This window comes from Aspergillus costaricaensis, assembly GCF_003184835.1.
Source record: "Aspergillus costaricaensis CBS 115574 unplaced genomic scaffold BO79scaffold_65, whole genome shotgun sequence".
NCBI classification, from domain to species: Eukaryota; Fungi; Ascomycota; class Eurotiomycetes; order Eurotiales; family Aspergillaceae; genus Aspergillus; species Aspergillus costaricensis.
The window spans coordinates 108,272-130,096 of record NW_020291865.1 but is presented as its reverse complement, the minus strand read 5'-3'; the positions used below and the strand labels follow the sequence as shown (position 1 = coordinate 130,096).

Sequence of the window (21,825 nt, the reverse complement as noted above, 5' to 3'; positions counted from 1 at the left end):
GCTATCAGCTAGATAGGCATAGAAAGATAGTTGGTGATTCAAACCTTCCGATGGCCCGGATTCACGTTCAGTTGCTACAGAGCCTCATAGTCTGAAAATATATTCTAACACAAGCTCGTACCACCCACACCTTTATCGCCGTGAGTTATATGGCGTTCTTACAGCGTCTTACAATGCCACCGTCTTCTCCGTCACATAGAATACTCTCATGTCGGGACTCGAGCCTGGACATGATAAGTTTTTATTGTTTGTATCAGTAGAATTCTCCCAGATGATAGAAGAGATGGGTGGAGCTGGAACGAATTCTCGGGGCCACAATGTATACACTAGATAGGTTACATACTTTCCACACTTGGGGATTTACTTCGTAACAGTGTGGTTTACGGAAATAGTACATGTTGAGGATAGGTCGAAATGCAGTGTCACCCGTCAGAATGCGAGGATGTGATGAAGCAAATGGAACCCATATCATTCCTTTTGTCCCTATTGGGCCGAGTTGGGTCGAACTCGAACTGTACTGTAAAGCGAAATGACAAACCGATCGTCGGAAGAGATCCAGATGAGCCCGTATCACTTTGCCGTTTTGGGACATTCGTCGGCCGAATGCTGAGTCATGCATAGCTGACTCAGCTATAGTTTGTCAGCCCTGCAGTGCCAACCCAGGTAAACAAGGGAGAGCGTGACATGTAATTGGTGATTCTGTCAGCGATATTAACAATCTTCAGTCCCAGCTGGGTCTCCTTTCGGGGGCAGCTGTGATATCCTTTTGTCTATTTAAAATCTATCTTTTTGGTGGTTCCTCTTCTTCCAATTGTTCTCGTGTAATCTCGCTTTCGGCTTTACCATATATTCTTTGCTCGTTGCATCCAATTATTATCTTGTATCCGTCCTAGGGCTACTACCGGCCGTCACTACAACCACGATGGTCAAGTTCTTTCAGCCACAGCCAAAGATCGATCCCTTGCCTACGGGAATTGACCTTACTGGCAAGACCGCAGTTATCACTGGTGCCAGTGCAGGTCTGGGTCTTGAAGTCACCAAGCAGCTTTTGCGCTTGCGCCTCTCCACCGCCATCCTCGCCGTGCGCAATGTCTCCAAAGGCGAGGCCTGCATCGAATCGTTGCTGCAGGACCGCGGCATTCAAACCGACAACCCCAAGCCCACAATCAAGGTTATGGAGCTTGACATGGATCGCTATGATAGCGTGCAGCAATTCGCTAAAACTCTCCGCGAAGAGGTTCCGGTGGTTGATCTCCTCATCCTGAATGCGGGAGTTGCTTCTTTAAACTTCGAACCTAGCCCAAGTGGCCACGAGAGGGTGACGCAGGTGAACTACTGCTCTAACGTGCTGCTGGTTGCCGAGCTTCTTCCTCACCTGGAAGCCGGTGCGGAGCAGACCGGCTCCCCTGCCCGGATCAGCTGGGTAGGCAGTCGCTCGCACGAGTCACCCAGTTTCGAGAAAAAGGCCCCCATTGAAGCCGACGAGGGGGTTTTGGAGCATATGGACAAGAAAGAAGCCTTTGCTCCTTTTCAACGGTATAGTGACACTAAGTTACTCTGTGTGCTGTTCATGTACAGCTTGGCTCCGCGCCTGGACCCCAAAAAGGTCATCATTAATATGATGTGTCCGGGTATGGTAAACACTGGGATGAGTAACATGCTTCCACTGCACCTGCGCTTGATTATCAACGTCATCAAGGCTATTCGCGCCCGACCCGTTGAGGTAGGGGGTTGGGTTATCCTGAACGCTGCGCTCGTAGCAGGCCCAGAGTCCCATGGGAAGTTTCTGGCGGATAAGGTCATCACCGAGTAAGTACTGCTTCTGCTTAGTTACCATTGGCTCCACCACCTGATTTTAATTATCTTTCAGTAAACCTGCAATCGTTACCTCTCCAATGGGTCAGGAGATTCAAACCAAGCTTTGGGAAGAAACAGTCACCGAACTGAGCAAGTTGACCACTCTTCCTCCCCAGTTTCACTAGACTGAACTGGTTAACATTCCACGACGTCGCACCATGTTGCTGCTGCTTGTTGGAAACCCTTTTGATACCACTTTGCCTCCTTGGAGCCTCTTCTTGTTTCTTTCTTCCCCACGACAGTTGCCGTGGTTTTTGTATCTTCCCGTGTCTCTGCCATTCGCCGACCAGTACGAGTGGTACTGTAATGTTCATTATCGCGGCGGAACATTGTCTATCCTTGTGACACGCGCAGCAAATCTTCTCTTTGAAGCTAGATTGAATAATGTAACCCGGAAACTTAACGAGTAAGCAAGAAGCTTCTATTTGATATGATGTTGTGGCAATGAATGGAACATGCAGTCACTGGTGAAGGAGAGACGGGTTTGCGAAGAGAGGACATGTCTTATACGGCGGTGATTTTCCCTGTGCATCGATGGCTACCATCAACAAATACCTGCGGATGATGGATGTGATCTCGACTAATGACGGGGAGGTGCCAAAGGCCATTGCAGGAGGTTTGGCCCTGAAACCTTTTTCGCGATTCCGAATGCCCACTGACTTCTGACGTGTCGCGAAGAACAAGATTGATGTCTTTTTTCGGTCTGCTTATTGCTTCCCATTGGTTTGTCCAATCTCTAGTCTGCACTACTGTTCTGTTTTCGTATAGTGATTACTTAATAGCTAAACGTAATCTCTGTTTGTGAATCATTATATTGCTTTTTCTAATTGTCTACCTATTGTCTTTTCCTTCTTTTTTCTTGGCCGATCGAACGGGCTGGTAATAGGCACAGATAACCGCCCCCCGCCCACTTATTGTTATCCCTTTCATTTCACCTCAGCAGTGACGAGCAGACATTTAAACTTGTTGAATCAATGCTTAGTTATTCTTCAGCAGAATGGCGCTTGTTCATCTGACTGCATTAGCCACATGTGCGCTTTTGCTGGTAGTTCTCCGCGCCACCTTCAATAGTTGGAGAATACAGCGAAAACTACCGCCTGGTATGTGCTGACATATGTGGAAGTCCTACCACCATTCTATAAACCCTGATAATAGCAATCATAATATACACACGTACAAGAGTCTAATATGGGACAGGTCCCCCCGGTGCCCCGTTCATTGGGAACATTCCCCAATTACCCAAAATTCGCGCGCATCTCAAGTAAGTATCAATTTTGGAAAAGGCAAAGCGGTATCTGATAGGAACAGATTCACAGAGTGGGCCAAGACATATGGAGGCCTATACAGCTTCCATATTGGTCCAGCGACAGCCGCAGTGGTTACGGATCGTGCTCTGGTCAAGGAGCTCTTCGACAAACGGAGCGCGCTGTACAGTTCACGTCCAACCTCACATGTTGGACAAAACATCATCACTGGTGGTGACCATCTCCTAGTCATGGACTATAGCGACAATTGGCGTCTATTCCGCAAAACCATAAATCAGCATTTCTCGGCTTCCATGTGCGAAAAGACGCATGTCCGCCTGATGGAGGCCGAGCATACACAGATGATGCGCGACTTTCTCCTACATCCCGGGAAGCATATGTTGCATACGAAGCGCACAACTAATAGCATTATAATGAGTTTGCTTTTCGGTATTCGTACTCCGTCTTGGGACACACCACATATGCAAGACCTATATGAGATAATGGAGCTTTGGTCCCAAATCATGGAGACAGGTGCTACCCCACCAGTGGACATTCTTCCTTGGCTGCATTGGGTACCACAGCAGTGGCTCGGCCACTGGGTTGATCGCTCACAGGCTGTGGCACGTGGTATGAAGCGGCTGTATAGTTCGTTCCACCGACGGGCCATCGAGGGGCGTCGTAGAGCAGAGAGCGCCTCCCAGTATCGAGCCCGCAGCTTCCTCGACGACGTCCTTGATCTGCAGGAGAAGCTTGGTCTTACGGATAACCAGGTCGACTTCTTGGGTGGTGTTATGATGGAGGGAGGCTCGGATACCGGTTCCACAATGCTTCTGGTCATGATCCAGGCGTTGACGCTCCATCCTGAGATTCAAACGCGAGCACAAGCTGAGCTCGATGCAGTCTGTGGAGAATACCGATCACCAACCTGGGAGGACTTTCCTCGTCTGCCTTACATTAACATGGTTGTCAAAGAAACAATGCGCTGGCGACCCGTCACACCCTTGGCCTTTCCACACGCTCTCAGCAAGGATGACTGGGTGAATGACTACTTCCTCCCAAAGGGAACCGCCGTCTTTCTGAACGTCTGGGGCTTACATCATGACGAAAATGTCTTTCCAAACCCCGACCAGTTTGACCCTTCGCAGTTTGAGGGCCGGCATAAGCTGGCATTTGACTATGCCGCTTCTTCCGAGTACATGCAGCGTGACCATTATGTCTACGGTGCCGGACGACGTCTGTGTCCAGGGATCCATCTGTCCGAACGTAGCATGTTCCTTGGTGCTGCAAGGCTTCTTTGGGAATTCAATTTCGAGCCGGCGCAGGAATAAAAGGGCAATCCCATCCCCATGGACACAGACCCGACCACCGGCTACACCGAAGGTTTCCTTGTCTGCCCGCGACTATATAAATGCATTGTTGCGCCGCGATTAGCTACTCATACAGATACAGTTCTTAGAGAATTTGCCCGGGCCGAATCCGACATTCTCTCTCAATATGCGACTCCATAGGCGTTTCACACCACACTCGTGCGAGCATTCACTGAAACCGCTTCTATGAGCCTGCTCGTATTCACCTGAGGTTATGACTACTTCTTCATTTCCTCGGTGCAGCTTTGCTGCTGTAGGAGTTGCCTGGCAGATGCTTGAAGTAACGGGTGACAACATAAGGAGAGAAGGTCTAACCCGACGTGAAACGTAAGCAGCTATTCAAGCGACCAATCTAGAGGCTCCCGTCAAGATATCCCGTTCCAGTCGCTGCGTTGAAATTTCTTTCGCTTTCATATCTTTAGCAAACGATGATCGGTCGATTTATGCAATGGGGTTGAAGGTTCGTTGGGTTGATTTGCAGTAACTGACGCTAGAATATGCATGGGGTCAATAGCGTTGTTTCTTCTGCCAATATCAAGGCTTGGACCTTTTGTATCAATTTATTATCTGTCCAATATATGACGAATGCGAAGTAGCTAGATCTTTCCTTGCTCTGTCAGCATGGCATTCTCCAAAGCTACATCTGCTAGTATGACATTCATATCCATCAGTACTTCCAGACATCATTCCAGCTCACAAGGTCCCATTGCTTAATCTTCACATCGCAGGTATGATAGCGGAACGTTGACTTAATGCTTTGTATTCTTCATTCCATTGGCGTGGTAGCTTCAGTTTCGCCGTTGTGGCGCAAGGAAAAAGAGAGATCAAGGATTTAAAAAATTAAGTGCGGGGTAATTGTAAGGTGATCAACATGATATTACTAACCAGCTAAGCAGTATCTTCATATCTAGAGGGGACGACTGTGAGATACTTCCACTCCTAGCACAATTAAACGGTGTGGAGCGATTGTGTTCGGATGTGCTAGGGTATCATTTGGGTCTAGCCAACGAGGATGACCATGACTCGAAATCAGTGAGACTGGTAAGAACGTCCAGGTCCAAGCCATTGTCGTCTTCTGCGACAAATATGCTACTCGTTGGTCCAGGCCTGGTGCCAGAAGGCGTTTGGGGTGCAGTAGCCGTAGACGGGGCCCTTTCATTGCAATGGATGTGGATTGTGGGTGACGAAAACGATGAATATGGCAGAGGAAAGATGCTCTTGTTCACTGTGTCCTTCTCAGTACTCCGACTTTCAGGTTCAAGGGCGTATGGGGAAAGCCGACATTTGTTTTCGTCCAGCTTGTCAATGAATCGGGTATCGGATTTCATTTGTGAATCCAGACGACTCTTAAGGTCAACGAGAACCTGTATAGCGAGAGGAATTCGCGCCTCTGATGAACCCTCACCACAGTCCGGGTTGTCCGCACGAGGTACTCCGGACGAACCTTGCGGATCTTGGTAGTATGAAACAGTGTGGTCGATAATTTCTTCGATGCAATATCGAGCCAGCACGATGTCTCCTGATTCCGGAAAGCAATGTAGGTAGACGAGGATAAGAAACACACATTGAAGAGGGCCGTGATATCGGTAGCAAAACCATACGTAAGGGGAGTAGGCAGGGGTTTGATAGAGCTGCAGGAACATACGCAAGTAGCTCACGCAGAGGTGTGCTACACTGGAGATACATTGATTGTCAATACAACTGTCGGACCAGATCGTAATGATATCAGGGAATCATACCTGGTCCATGCCCTGCATGATTCCGGATCCGCACTGTCCGGGGCAGGTAAGAACGGCTTTTGTAGAATTACAGCTGTCTCAAATTTGATCAATATCAGCATTATTCTTGTCCAAGCCGCGAAAACAGTAGGATGAGTGCCATCATCTTTATAAAGTGTTCGGTGTGTGATCGGAGATGCTTTGGCTAGCCGGGAGGGAATGAATCCCTTTTCAGGAATCCCTTGTGAGGGAACACGGGCAATAAGTTTATCGATCTTCTGTTGAAGACCTTTCACCAGCATCACAAGTTCAGTAAATTCGGTCTGGGTTAGGTGTCGTCCATTTTGCAGGCGCGAAACGATCTTTGACTGCACACGCGCTGTTACAGATCGCGCTAGGGCGAGTATAACGGCTATGGACTGTTCCGCTGGACCGGGGACTAGATCCGGGGAAAAATGACTAGACTTGTCACTAATATCTTCATCGCGTGTATCAGCTATCATGCTGACGATGTCCAGCGTCTCGGGAGCGCAACAAGGGGGTAGGCCTGTGCATATGCTAGACTGGACGTCAAGCCCAATAATATACCACCATACCCGACGACGGATTTCCTGATCAACGGGGCTCAATGAGGATGACCAAGATCCTTCCATATGCAATCCCATGCTCTGGGCAATGCGAATTGTTGTGCTGATAGAGACCATATTGCGCATTGGCTCAACATGTCGGTCCAAGAATGGTGCAGTCAGCAGCGTAGACACTAGCGTGTTCAATGTTGGATGCTCGAGATGCTGGCATAGAGACATGCTTGTCGTATAGGCCGACTTCAAGTGGGCTATCGTCGTTTCCCTCCGCAAACTCTGCAGACTGGCGCATGTCCAGCTGGCCGGTGGTGCAGCGCACGCGCCAGAATACAGGATGGCAAAGAGAAGGCAGAGAAAGGTTGGGTCATCGCGGACTTTTTCTGGGGGAAGCGCCCTATCGCTATTGCGGCACCAATCCCAGAATCTGTCGTAGTCCGCCCGTAGGGTTGGGCTATGCACCAGAGGGAAAAGAGGCCACACCGCGAAGAAGAATGCATCGAGGAAGGTATCGCTCACGGGCTTCGTAGGTAGGGACCGTAGTAAACTGAACATCCCCAAGGAGGATATATGTTTGAGGGGCCGTTCCGGTGAAGCATCACGATTGCAGTCAAAGAAATCATCACTCATAGATTCCTGCCGGTAGCACAACAATCAAGGTCAGTTCATGCTTGTCCGCCGGATTTCCGCTTACATCGCTGGGCAGTACTAACTTTCCCTGCCACAAATCCCCAAAATGCTTGACCAATGTACCGTGCACGTGCGCCCCGTCGTACACTCAGATAGTCAAGACTAACAAGATAGTGGTGATTGTTAGAGGCACTGGGCGCTGTAGCGGATGCTGACACCGCAGTGATGGCATCTTGGGAGGCACTTGGCGTCCTGCTCCTTCCTGCCCTAGCAAAGGCCTGATGGTCCTCGGGCAGCTGGATGGCCTCTTCCGAGGAAGGCATTGTCGGATATTGCAAATCAACCTCCTGTTGGCTTGATCGTGGTGCTGGGGTGAGTATGGAGGAAGAAAGGCGTTGATGAGGAACAGATCTAACATCGCATATGGGTTCGGTAGGGTGTGTGTGAGGAGGAGGAGCAGTGGAAGAAACGGTGCCACGCGGAAGGGGAGCCTCATCGCTGAGATCTATCACCTTTCCAGAGTCTTGTGACACGCAGTGTGACCAGGTAGAACTTCCTGTTCGCTCCTCCGAATGATTGGCAATGGATTCCTGTTCAATGGAATTCTCACCCTGGGGCACAGGAGGAGACACTCGGCGTACACGACCGGTAAACTTATCGCGGACCAGATTCTCGTAGACACAATTCTCCTTCATCCGGACACAGTTGACGCATTGCGGATGTTCGCGGCCGCAGCGAACTTTGCGACGACGGCAGACAATGCAACTCAATGATAATCGGGGCCTTTTAATCTGGCGGGGTTTAGGTGGCGGCATGGTAATGAATATCCCTACTGACAAAAGTAGTTGGGATGCAATAATGGTGTTGAATGAGTATGGCGAGATAATGATATAAAGTACCTATTACTATAGAGAAAGGGACTACCAGCACGACGTATGGTGATGGCAGTACGGGATAAATAGTTACCGCCACGGTCACTAGTTACACTATACTAGGATGATATAGCAAGTGTGAATTTCTGTAGTCGATGGATAGTAGCAAGGATTGTTCTACAGCCAGCTCCACCCGCCTTGTGGCAAGTCAGAAATCGCTGCCTTGTCCAAGTGCCAGGTTGACAGGCATTGAGACAGCAGTGCGGCAAAAGTGAACTGCAGTGAGTGGCATAGGTCAATCTGATGATGAACTGCACGTTGTTGATTTAAACCCCGGCGTTCGCTGCTAGATTCGCCAGAGGTCTTGATTCTGAGGGTCCAGGGGTAAGCAACGGAATCGGATTAACTCAACCAAGTTGCAGCGCGGCGAGCGAGTTTGTCCGAAGCCAGTTCGAAGCCCTCGGAGTTCCCGCCAATGACCTGTCTTCCTTTCCTTTTCTCTCTTCTCCTCTTGAACCTTTCCAATCCCGCCCGTACTAAAGCTTGACATTGGACCACATAATACATAATACGGAGTACATAATTGCTGCTTAAGGCTGAAACCCTAGTATCAGGAGGGATTCTGATGTTCAACCTACTCACGGTTGAATAACTTTGACAGTGGCTTTCACCGGTCGGCTATCCTTCTGTACTGTAGGCGTTCGGTAGACGGCCAATCCCTCCCATTCAAAGATCAGAATGAAGTAGTAGCCCCCAAGAAAAAAAAAACAGAAGGAAAGGAAGGGGGGAAACAAAGAAGGAAAAAGAATAAAGAAAAAGGTTTACTGCTATTTGATATATATATAGTCAAGTGAGTAGAACGCAGTGATCATCTTAATACCTCTATGAACATTCCCTACAGTACGGAATAGCCGGTACTACTTTATGCTTTGTCGATACAAAGGCTAACTTATCAGGGGAGTTTAAGTACAAGTCGGTGCTCATTGAATTGGTCGCGATTTCCCGCCGTATATAGCTGAAGCCTTACAGGAATGATGTCCTGAGAGCGCAGCGCTACTTCAAGACAGCATACTGGGTCCGTGGCTGATCAGACTGGGTTATATCTGCTTCAAGGGAACTCATGCTTCTAAGATTGGTCCGTGCCAGATCCGCGAGAGACTGCTTTCTCTATAGGCATTCATTGGTATATATAAATCTTAGACTTATATGGACACATCTAGGATTTACCACAAGTAAATACCGGCGTCTATAAATGAAGGTGACGGAAGGGCTTAAAATATCGAAGATACTAAAGCCCGTGCATACTCGACAGAAGGACAATCCTGTACGACTCGAGGTTCAACCAAGCCTAAGACACTCGCTTCAACCTCTTCCGTGCAGACCTGCGGAGATATTATAAAAGCATACACTTGGTGAAAATATTCTTCTCCCTGGGGGCAGACGAGCGGTCAGCCTTTCCAACTCATTTCAAGAATAATCTACTGACGCTTTCCAACTTCCTGCACATAGTTACATCCATCATCATGCTTTTCTCTTGTCACACTTCATATGGTGATGAGTAGATCGTTAGTACAACCCAATATATAAAGCCGAGTCATTTTCGGTTTCTGGCAGCTTCTTTCATCAATACAAAGCACCCCCACAAAATGCAAGAGAACCATCTGCTGCCAAATCGGTTCGAAGAGATCCGGGGTTCCTACTTGTAGTATCATTCTCGAGTACAACTCTACCTAGGATCTTGCCACCGTACTGGCGGCCCAGATCATCAGTATTCCTACTAACCAGATGGAAGCGGCAAGTTCTTGTGTAAGCATCAACATAAGATCATGATTCTATCTTTTGCGCCAACATCCCGGGATGGTCTCCGTGTATAGGTGCAAAAGTCTGCAATAAGACCCCCGAGGAAAGAAAGCCTACAAAGATATTTGCCACATTGTACACCACAGAAGATATCGAAAATACAGGATCTGTCCTTGTTACGGCAAGCCTGGGATACACAATCCGAATGTTCATACCGTCTATGCCTCTGATGGCTTATTTGGGTACCACTCAGGGTCTGGTGCTACCCAATCACTCGACCACTCGATCGTCTCGAAGCAAGTTGGAACGCGGTCATTGTCGGCGGTATCAAAGAAGCAGAATTTCGTTCCGCCCTTTTTGCCAATGAAGTAGCCTGACGTAGCAGGCTTGTAGCCTTTTTTCTTCATTTCTTCAATGCGCTGATCCATTGTCGAGGTGCCCATGGTATAAGCAATGCTTTGCACTCCCTCTTTGTTGTTGTGCTTGTCCAGGTAATCTTTAATAACAGACTTTCCCTTTTTGTGGTGCATAACCTCGATAACTGGAGCCTTTGGATCGGGGTTATACGCAAAGGCCACGTCTATCTCATATAAATCGGCCCCTGTATGCTCGTAATACTTCTGATCCGAAACGGTTTTGGAATTGAAGTGATATATCTGGAAAGGTCCCATGCCGACTGTACCTAGCTCGTCGAGGGTCTTTTTGAAATTCGGTGTGGCAATGCATACCTGATTGAGGTTGCCGAGGAAATTGCTTGACATAGCGATGGAGGGGGAGCAGACGGTGAGAGAACCAGAGTCTGGACTTTCAGAAGGATATAACTGCAGAGAATTGATTATGTTGATAATTTAACCTAGGTCACTGCGGGGTTCTTTCGATGGTGAATGGTGATAAGAATATATACATCAAAAACTGTCTACTGGAGATGACGGCGTCGTAGTAGTCATAGCAATAGTTTTCATCATGACTCCATGTTGTTGGGGTAGAGATAGTATCGATTTAGAGTATCATAATGATGTATTATAATTATATTTCTATCATGATTTTTTACTATGAGGATTGATGAAGAGAAGGAATTTATTGGGGTGTCATAGTAATAGTAGGACCCGTTTTCAGCGTGTCTCCAAGCTGTTGGAGTGGGTATGATACAGCGTTAAAGAAGCGTGATGTTACTTTTAGTATTTGGCTTTTGACTATGGCTTTCTTACCAAGGAAATAGGTCACGTAGGGCTTTACATAAGCTATCATAATAAAAGTACAACAATTTACATCATGACTTCATGCTTTTGGGGTAAGTTAGTATCCCTTAGCTTTTGTTGGGGTAAAGCAGTTGGAGTACATCTGATTAACGTAACTCCCGGCCGCGCCGGCCACCCGCCCGCACCGGCCACTTATCTACTACACACCCAACATGTTTCTATATATAAATATCCTCCCCTCTTCTCTCTACTTGAAGTTATTCAACCACCAACCATACTACTAAAATAGTTTAAAGTATTAAAAGATACAGTAGAGCAGGAGGACAGGATTCTGCTTATTATTAAAACTATAAAGAAGTATTAAATTAACAGTATTCACAGTGTTATATATTTTTTAATTATTCTATATTCTACTTTACAAGATTAATTATGCAGTACTTTATTTATTCAAGAGATTTCTAATAGTACTCAGAAATTGATTTCTAATAAAGAAGAATACTTTATATAGTAGATTTTATTATTAAATCAGCATGGAGTATCTTCCTACTGTAGTAAGTACTATATAATTAGCTACAAAAGAAATCAGTGTTCAAATCTCCGTAATAAGTAATAATATGTAGGCTTTGTGGAAGCCGATCAAATAGTCAAATTTGGTGTTATCTAATGAGAATTTCTAGCATAAAGAAAGAAAAGAAGAAGCTCAAGAAGAATATATAATTATATAAAGATAAGTAAGCTATGCAAGACAGATAAATAAAATAAATAAAATAAAAGTTATATAATTCTGAGATATTATTTACTATTATATTATTTTTTTATTTAGGTCTAGCTGTTCTTAGCTAGAGATAAGTTATTTTTTATATAATTTAATATAAATTTATTAGTTTCTGTAGTTATTAATTATTATAAAAGATATTTAAGAGATCTAAAATAAATAAAATATTTTATATAATAATTTTAGAAATAGAAAAGGATATTTTTAAAATTCTTTATTAAATATTAAATATAATTAGCTATATCAGATACTAGCTATTTAATTTTATATTAGAAATAATTATATTATAGATAATTAGTTAAAATATTCTTAATTTTTTATTTTATTTAATTATTAATTTTAATGGATACAGTAGTGTTTTAAATTTATTCTAATAATAAATTAAATATATTATATAAATAAAGCTTCTTAAGATAGAAAATAGAATATATATATATATTTTTAAAAAGATAAATCTTATAAATATTATTAATCTTATTAATAATAAATATAAAATTATATTAATTTTTTAATAACTTTTATAAAAGCTGGTCCTATCTCTAATTACAAATATTAATAAAAATTTTATTATTAATATTAAAATTAATAAAATAATAGAATTAATTAACTTATTATATTTATTAGCTTTATATTTTTTAGATTTTATTTTATATAAAGGTCCAGATCTGTTTTATATAATAAGTAAATTTATAGATTTAATTTTAGATAATAATATAAAATAGTAGGTCTGCTGGAGAAATCTAATTAAATAATATTTAAAATTTATATTTTTTTTTAATTATAAATAAAAATAATCTGGTAGATTTATGAGGTAGAGTTATAATAATAAAATTAATAAGTAATAATAATTCTGACCAGTTATTTTAGAAATAATTAATAAATAAAATAAGTTACTGGACTATATATTAATTAATAATTTTTATTTATCTGTTAGTCTGCGGATGGTATATTATTAAAAATTTTAATTTAATTTATAAAATTTAATATAATTTATTCTAAAAATAAGCTATAAATTAATTTTTTTAATTAAAGATAATAATATCAGGGGATTCTATCTAAATATAAATTTAATTAATAAATAAACAGATTATATTTTATATAAAGATCTGTTTTATATAAAAAATAAATATTATATATTTATTAAGGCAGTCTACTATTATAAAAATAATATTAAATCTGTAATAATTCTTTAAAAAAAAATAGAAATTTATAAATATATATTATTATAATTAATCAGAGATCAGAAGAGATTGGAATAGTCTGGATAATAAATCTTAATATATATATTTTTTTTTTATAAATTAAATAATTATTTATATAGTATTAGATATCTCTATTTTAAGTATTTTAAAAGTATTATTATTTAATTAATATTATTATCTTTATTTATCCAGGATAAGCCAGTGATGGTTATTAATAAATTTTATTTAATAATTAAATTTATAAATTATTTTTATTAAGAATTATCAGTTTATTTTAATATAGAAGTAGTTTATTTTATAAAAAATAATTAGTTTTTTACTAGCAGGCTTGCTTCTGAAGATTTTCTAAAAAAAAATAAATATAATTTATTTTTAGAATATAATTTATAATATAGAGATTTTACTCTATAAAAATTATTAATATTAAATTAGAAATTATACTAGATTCTAGAGACTCAGGCTTTAATAGTACTTAGTAATAATAATTATTAATTATTTTTAAATTAATTTTTTTTTATATAAAATAATTAGTTAATATATTATTTTTTCCTAATTAGTATTTAATAATAAAATAATATTAAAATAGTATTTTTATTTAATAGATCTGCTAGATATTAAGTTTTTTAATAATTATAAAGTATTCTAGGACTTAATAATTTATAAAAATTATAAATTTCTTTAATTATTATAGATCTTCCAGTTTTGCTCTTTATTCTATAAGAATATATATAATAATTAATATTTTTTTATTATAAATATTATAATTATATTTAGATGGAGACATAATCTTTAAATAATAAATTATAAAATATTATATATTTTTAATTTATTAATAAAGAATTTTTATAATTACTTTATCAGTTATATTAGTTTTAATATATATAGATCTAGATAAATTATAATAAACTAGTATAGAAGCTAATATTAGAATTTATTTTAAAATTTAAAAGATTATTTTATAAAATTAATTCCAGGTAAATAGAATATTTTTTTAAATAAATTAATTTATAAACTTAATAATCTAATTATAATTTCTTATAAAATATTAGTAGAAATTACAGAATCTGAGAAATAATTAAATTTCTTTAATAATAATTAAATATTATTATTCTGTAATTATAGTAGTTTTTATAAGATTAATCTGAATATTAGTAGTAATAATAATAAATTCTAGAAATCTAGTTTTTATTATATAAAATTTATATTTATAAATTACTACTTAGAGTCCAGCTGTTTGAAAATACTTAAAAATCTAATAAATATAAAATTTATATTTTATTTTATTTTTATTAAAAATTAATATATTATTTATATATATTATAACAAACTTGTCCAGGAAGTTTATAAAAATCTTATTAATAAAATATTAAAAGACTACTAATCTGTTTATAAATTTAAATAATAATATTTAATATTTAAAGATTTTATAATAAATTTAGAAAGTAGTTAAGTCTTTAAATTTAAAATTTATATAAATATAATAGAAATCTTAACAGATATTAAGTTTTATAAATATTTTTATATTCTGGAGATAATCTATTATTTTATTAATTAAAGAAATAAGATAAAAATTCTTACAGATTAGAATATTAAATTTTTAATAATTAATATATAAATATAGTTCTTCTCTAGATTTTTTTATTATTAGAATAAAAAAGACAAATAGGACTATATTAAATATAATAAATTTTTTTTTTAAATTTTTAATAATATAATTACAGGTAGTTTTAAGTTTTTTTAAAGTTATTTTATAAAAAGAGACTATTTTTAATAAATTATTTTTTTTTAATTAAATATAATAATTATGGGGTCAGGAGACAGATAAAATATTTAATTTTTTTTTAAAAAAAATATTTATTAAATTATAATAATATTTAAGAAAAGTCTACTTTATTTTTTTTTTTTTAATTAATTTAAATATTTTATTATCAGGATCTGTCTTCTCTGTAATAATCTTTTTAATTATATTTAAAAATATAATAAATATTTTTAATTTAAGATTCTGAAGATATTTATAAAAAATAATAATTTTAATAAAAATTATCTTAATTTTTTTAAAAATATTTTTTTTCTAAAAACTCCAGGAAGCCTTAGAAATTTAATATTAAAAATTTTAGTTTACTAGATTCTGATATATCTTAACTAAAATTTTTTATAAAGTATTCTAGTAAATACAGGATATTTCAGATTTTATTTTAAGAAAAAATATTTATAATAAAATATTAATTATTTTCTAGAAGTTATAGTCTTATCAGATAATATCTTATTAATAATTTTAATTAATTAAATACTGTAATAGAATGTTCCAGAAGATTTATTATAATAATTTAATCTTAATTTTATCTTATAAGAAAAGATAATCAGACTATATTAATTTACTTTATTAATAATTTAATAAAATTCTTTATTTTATAAACTATATTTATTCTAGAATAATATTATAGTAATCTAATTTAAATATTAAAAATAATATATTATAGAACTGGTGTCTATTAATTATAAGTATAAATTAAATAATATAAGTTAAAAGTACTGTAATCTTATTATTAAAATTTATAATAATATAATTAATCTTAAAAAAAACAGTATTAATTTAAAATTAATAAGTTATTTAAATAGTAAAAATAATATTTATATAAGTATAGATATTAATTCTAGTATTAATAAAAATATATATAGATATTACTAATCTATTATTTAATATTAAAATTTTAATAATAAAGTTTTTATTCTCTTAGCCTAGCAGATCTTGTAAATTTAATAAACTAATATTAATATTTATTTTATTTAAAAAAAAGACTTCTTCTAGATATTATTTTTTATTAAATTATTATTTTTTATTATTTTTAATAGCTTGACTTAATCTGTTTTTTTTTTAAATAATTTTAAATTAAATATTTCTATTCCTGATAAATAAAGCAGTATTTTTTAATTATTATATAAATATATTTCTCTGGCTCTATACTAGTAATGTAGCTAGTATTATAAAAAATTTTAATTAAAATAAAGAAGATTATAATTATAATAATAATAATAATTAATATAAATAATTAATAACTCAGAATATTTATTTTATTATAATATTTTATTATATTATTAATTAAATCTAATAATTAGATACACTTTTTAATATATTACTTAAATATTATATTATTATTATTAAAGCAGGATATTATTAACTCTTATAATTTAAATAAAAAATATTAATAAAAGTCTTTTTTCTAATAAATTTTAATAATATTTATCTTTATAATAAGATAGTAGAATATAAATATAAAATTATAAAATTTATTATTAATTATTATTTTAAGCTTCTGATATTATTAGTATGTATTATAAGATTTATTTAAATTAATATAAATAATTTTTAGATATTTAAATATATTAATTATATTTATATAAAAATTTAAAATATTAGAATAAAGTCAGAAGACTAGATATTTTTTAGTATTATTTTTATAATAACTAGTTATATAAGTTTATTAAATAACAGTTATATTTAAATAATCTATATTAGTTTTTAGTTTCTGCTGTATTATAAGAAGCTAGTTTTTAAAATTAATAATTTTATTATTATTAAATAAAGATAGATTAGGGATCTTTATTAATTTCTTAAATTTAAAAATCTTAATTACTTAGCTATTTTAGTTATTAAGCTAGAGAAGCTGGATAATATATAGATTATATTTATATATTATTTTATTATAATTATTATTAAGCTTATTTTACTGGTAGATAGTTTTATATATTTCTATTTTTATTTTTTTTATAATATAAAGAATTATATTAAAGATTTTATTAAGATTTTTTATATATAATTTATGGAATTAATTATAAATAATATTTTTTTTATTATTAGATTTTCCTTCTAGTAGAATTATTAAATATTATTAAGAGTTTGCAGTACTTAGTACTGATTTAATATAATTTTTTCTAATTATTATAAATATTTTTATTAATTATTCTAGTTCAGGTCTTAATCAGATTATTCTATCTTAGCTGTGTTTAATATTATTAAGTATATATAAAAAATAATATCAGCTGTTAAACTAGATAACTAGTAATATATAATATTAATTTAAGAAATAAAAGATAAAGTAATATTAGTGTGACGGCAAGTGATGTCTCAGGGTCACATGATTTCTGTTTTGTTTGTTTTGTTTACCTGTCTTATATAATTTACTTATCTTTATATAATTATATATTCTTTCTGAGCTTCTTCCTTTCTTTTCTTATACTAGAAATTCTTATTAAATAATACTAAATTTAATTATTTAATCAGCTTTTATATAATTTCTAATATTACTCTATCTTTTATTTTTTAAATTAATATTATATACTACCAGCTATCTAGTTCAGTAACCAGTATTATCTCTTATATATATTTAATAATATTAAACATGGTTAAAACAGAACAACCTAATTAAAATCTAAACTAAAATAATCAGTAAAAATACTTATAATAATCAGAAAAAGCCATATTAAATTAATATTAAATATTATAAATCTTTAATAATATCTAATAATCCTGCTGGAAGAAGAGCCTGATAATAAAAAAAATATTATTTATAATTAATTTCATAAATTATATACAAAAAATTCTGATAAAATCTTTAATATAATTCTCTGTATTATAGAAAAAATAAAAATAAAAATATATAAAATTATCTGCTAGCAGAATAAGCTTAATAATAATTATAATAAAATAATATATAAATATAATTTATATATTATCTAGCTTTTCTAGTTTAATAATCAGAGTAGCTGAGTAGCTAAGATTTTTAAATTTAAAAAATTAATAAAGATTTCTGACTTATTTTTATTTAGTAATAATAAGATTATTAGTTTTAAAGACTAGCTTCTTATAATATAATAAAAGTTAGAAATTAATATAAATTATTTAAATATAATTATTGTCTAATAAATTTACATGATTAGTTATTATAAAAGTAATACTAGAAAATATTTAATTCTTTAATTTTATTCTAATATTTTAAATCTTTATACAGACATGACTAATATACTTAAATATTTAAAAATTATTTATATTAATTTAAATAAATCTTATAATATATACTAACAGTATCAGAAGCTTAAAATAACAGTTAATAATAAATTTTATAATTTTATATTTATATTTTACTATCTTATTATAAAAACAGATATTACTAAAATCTATTAAAAAAAAGATTTTTATTAATATCTTTTATCTAAATTATAGGAGCTAATAATATTTCATTTTAATAATAATAATATAATATTTAAATAATATATCAAAAAATATGCCTGATCATTAAACTTAATTAATAATATAATAAAATATTATAATAAAATAAGTACTTTAAGTTATTAGCTGTCTATATTAATTATTATTATTATTATAATTATAATTTTTTTTATTCTAGTTAAAATCTTTTATAATACCAGCTGCGCTACCAGTATAGAATCAGAAAAATATATTTATATAATAATTAAAAAATACTGCTTTATCTACTAGAAACAGGAATATTTAATCCGGGATTATCTAAAAAAAAACAGATTAAATTAAGCTATTAGAAATAGTAGAAAATAATAATTTAATAAAAAATAATATCTAAAAGAAGTCTTCTTCTTAAATAAAATAAATATTAATATTAATTTATTAGATTTACAAGATCTGTTAGGCTAAGAGAATAAAAGTTTTACTATTAAAACTTTAATATTAAATAATAAATTAATAATATTTATATATATCTTTACTAATACCAGAACTAATATTTATACTTATATAAATATTATCTTTATTATTTAAATAATTTATTAATTCTGAATTAATACTATCTCTCTTAAAATTAATTATATTATTATAAACTTTAATAATAAGACTATAATATTTCTAATCTATATTATCTAACTTATACTTATAATTAATAGATACTAGTTCTATAATATACTATTTTTAATATTTAAATTAAGCTATCATGATATTATTCTAAAATAAATATAATTTATAAAATAAGAAATCTTATTAAATTACTAGTAAAATAAACTAATATAATCTAATTATCTTTTCTTATAAGATAAAATTAAAATTAGACTATTATAATAAATTTTTTAAAATATTTTATTATAATATCTAATTAATCAGAATTACTAGTAAAATACTATTTAATAAGACTATAATTTCTAGAAAATAATTAATATCTTACTATAGATATCTTTTTTTAAAATAAAATTTAAAATATCTTATATCTATTAAAACATTCTACAGGAGGCCTTAACTAAAATATACTAAAATTTAATAAATTAAAATTTTTAATATTAAATTTTTAGAGCCCCCCGGAGCCCCCAGGAAAGAAATATTTTTAAAAAAATTAAAATAACTTTTATTAGAATTACTGTTTTCTATAAATACTTTCAGAATCTTAAATTAGAAATATTTATTATATTCTTGAGTATAATTAAAAAGATTATTATAAAAAAAATAGATTCTGATAATAAAATATCTAAATTAATTAAAAAAAAAAGATAAAATAGACTCTTTTTAAATATTATTATAATTTAATAAATATTTTTTTTAAAAAAAAATTAAATATTTTGCTTATCTTCTGATCCTATAACTATTATATTTAATTAAAAAAAAATAATTTGTTAAAAACAGTTTTTCTTTATAAAATAATTTTAAAAGAACTTAAAACTGCCCGTAATTATATTATTAAAAATCTAAAAAAAAAATTTATTATATTTAATATAGTCTTATTTATCTTTTCTATTTTAATAATAAAGAAATCTAGAGAAGAACTATACCTATATATTAATTATTAAAAATTTAATATCTTAATTTATAAGAATTTCTATCTTATTTCTTTAATTAATAAGATAATAGACTGTTTCCAAAATATAAAAATATTTATAAAACTTAATATCTACTAAGACTTTTACTATATTTATATAAATCCTGAATCTGAAGACTTAACTATTTTTTAAACTTATTATAAAATCTTTAAATATTAAATATTATTATTTAAATTTATAAATAAACTAGTAGCCTTCCAGTATTTTATTAATAAAATTCTTATAAATTTTCTGGATAAGTTTATTATAATATATATAAATAATATATTAATTTTTAATAAAAATAAGATAGAATATAAATTTTATATTTATTAGATTTTTAAGTATCTTTAGATAGCCAGATTTTAAATAGTAATCTATAAATATAAATTCTATATAATAAAAACTAGATTTCTAGAATTTATTATTATTATTATTAGTATTCAGATTAATTCTGTAAAAACTACTATAATTATAGAATAATAATATTTAACTACTATTAAAGAAATCTAATTATTTTTTAGATTCTATAATTTCTATTAGTATTTTATAAGAAATTATAGCTAGATTATTAAATTTATAAATTAATTTATCTAGAAAAATACTTTATTTACCTGGAACCAGTTTTATAAAATAATTTTTTAAATTTTAAAATAAATTCTAATATTAACTCCTGTACTAGTCTATTATAATTTATCTAGATTTATATATATTAAAATTAATATAATTAATAAAATAATTATAGAAATTCTTTATTAATAGATTAAGAATATATAATATCTTATAGCTTATTATTTAAAAATTATATTTTTATTTAAGTATAATTATAATATTTATAATAAAAAAATACTGATTATTATATGTATTCTTACAAAATAAAAAATAGAATTAAAGAATTTATAATAATTAAAAAAATTTATAATTCTTATAGATTACCGAGCCTTGGAATACTTTATAACTATTAAAAAATTTAATATCTAGTAAATTTATTAGATAAAGATATTATTCTAATATTATTTTATTATTAAATATTAATTAAAAAAAATAATATATTAATTAATTATCTTATACAGAAGAAAACTAACTTAAAGATAATTAATAATTATTATTATTAAATATTATTAAAGTCTAAGTTTCTAAAACTTAATATAATTCTTAATCTAGTACTAATAATTTTTATAAAATAAAATCTTTATATTATAAATTATATTCTAGAAATAAACCATATCCATTTCTTCTTAAAAGATTTTTAGAAGTAAGTCTACTAGTAAAAAACTAATTATTTTCTATAAAATAAATTACTTTTATATTAAAATAAATTAGTAATTTCTGATAAAAATAATCTACAGATTTAATTATTAAATAAAATTTATTAATAGCTATTACTAGCTTATCCTGGATAAATAAAAATAATAATATTAATTAAATAATAATATTTCTAAAGTACTTAGAACAGAGATATCTGATATTATATAAATAATTACTTAATTTATAAAAAAAAAATATATATTAAGATTTATTATCTAGACTACTCCAACCTCTTCTAATTTCTGATTAATTATAATAATATATATTTATAGATTTCTACTTCTTCCTGAAGAATTATTATAAATTTAATATTATTTTTATAATAATAAACTGCTTTAGCAAGTATACAGTATTTATTTTTTATATAAAATAAATTTTTATATAAAATATAATCTATTTATTTATTAACCAAGTTTATATCTAGATAGAATCTTTTAATATTATTATCTCTAATTA

General features: G+C 31.8%; 5 protein-coding genes across 5 annotated transcripts; 3 read left to right on the top strand and 2 right to left on the bottom strand.

The window, feature by feature from the left end:
• Nucleotides 1-922: 922 nt before the first annotated feature.
• Nucleotides 923-1,982, top strand: BO79DRAFT_161816 (short-chain dehydrogenase/reductase family protein; the record flags this gene model as incomplete). The annotated part of the gene is made up of 2 exons (XM_025679039.1): nt 923-1,809; nt 1,871-1,982. The coding sequence occupies 2 exons, from the start codon at nt 923-925 to the stop codon at nt 1,980-1,982; spliced, it is 999 nt and encodes a 332-aa protein (XP_025533937.1).
• An 872-nt stretch (nt 1,983-2,854) lies between these two features.
• Nucleotides 2,855-4,612, top strand: BO79DRAFT_233646 (cytochrome P450; the record flags this gene model as incomplete). Its single annotated transcript, XM_025684296.1, has 4 exons — nt 2,855-2,957; nt 3,055-3,118; nt 3,166-4,382; nt 4,461-4,612. 4 exons carry the CDS (start codon nt 2,855-2,857, stop codon nt 4,610-4,612), a joined length of 1,536 nt encoding a protein of 511 aa, XP_025533936.1.
• Nucleotides 4,613-5,423: 811 nt separating this feature from the next.
• On the bottom strand, nt 5,424-8,522 carry BO79DRAFT_279233 (fungal specific transcription factor domain-containing protein; the record flags this gene model as incomplete). The annotated part of the gene is made up of 4 exons (XM_025687963.1): nt 5,424-6,145; nt 6,211-7,406; nt 7,484-8,089; nt 8,517-8,522. The coding sequence occupies 4 exons, from the start codon at nt 8,520-8,522 to the stop codon at nt 5,461-5,463; spliced, it is 2,493 nt and encodes an 830-aa protein (XP_025533935.1). The 3' UTR covers nt 5,424-5,460.
• A 1,768-nt stretch (nt 8,523-10,290) lies between these two features.
• On the bottom strand, nt 10,291-10,833 carry BO79DRAFT_233644 (VOC family protein; the record flags this gene model as incomplete). Its single annotated transcript, XM_025684295.1, has 1 exon — nt 10,291-10,833. The coding sequence occupies one exon, from the start codon at nt 10,831-10,833 to the stop codon at nt 10,291-10,293; it is 543 nt and encodes a 180-aa protein (XP_025533934.1).
• A 9,060-nt stretch (nt 10,834-19,893) lies between these two features.
• Nucleotides 19,894-20,052, top strand: BO79DRAFT_161785 (uncharacterized protein; the record flags this gene model as incomplete). The annotated part of the gene is made up of 1 exon (XM_025679036.1): nt 19,894-20,052. A coding segment is annotated over one exon (159 nt), but the record flags the coding sequence as incomplete, so codon positions are not given.
• Nucleotides 20,053-21,825: the final 1,773 nt, after the last annotated feature.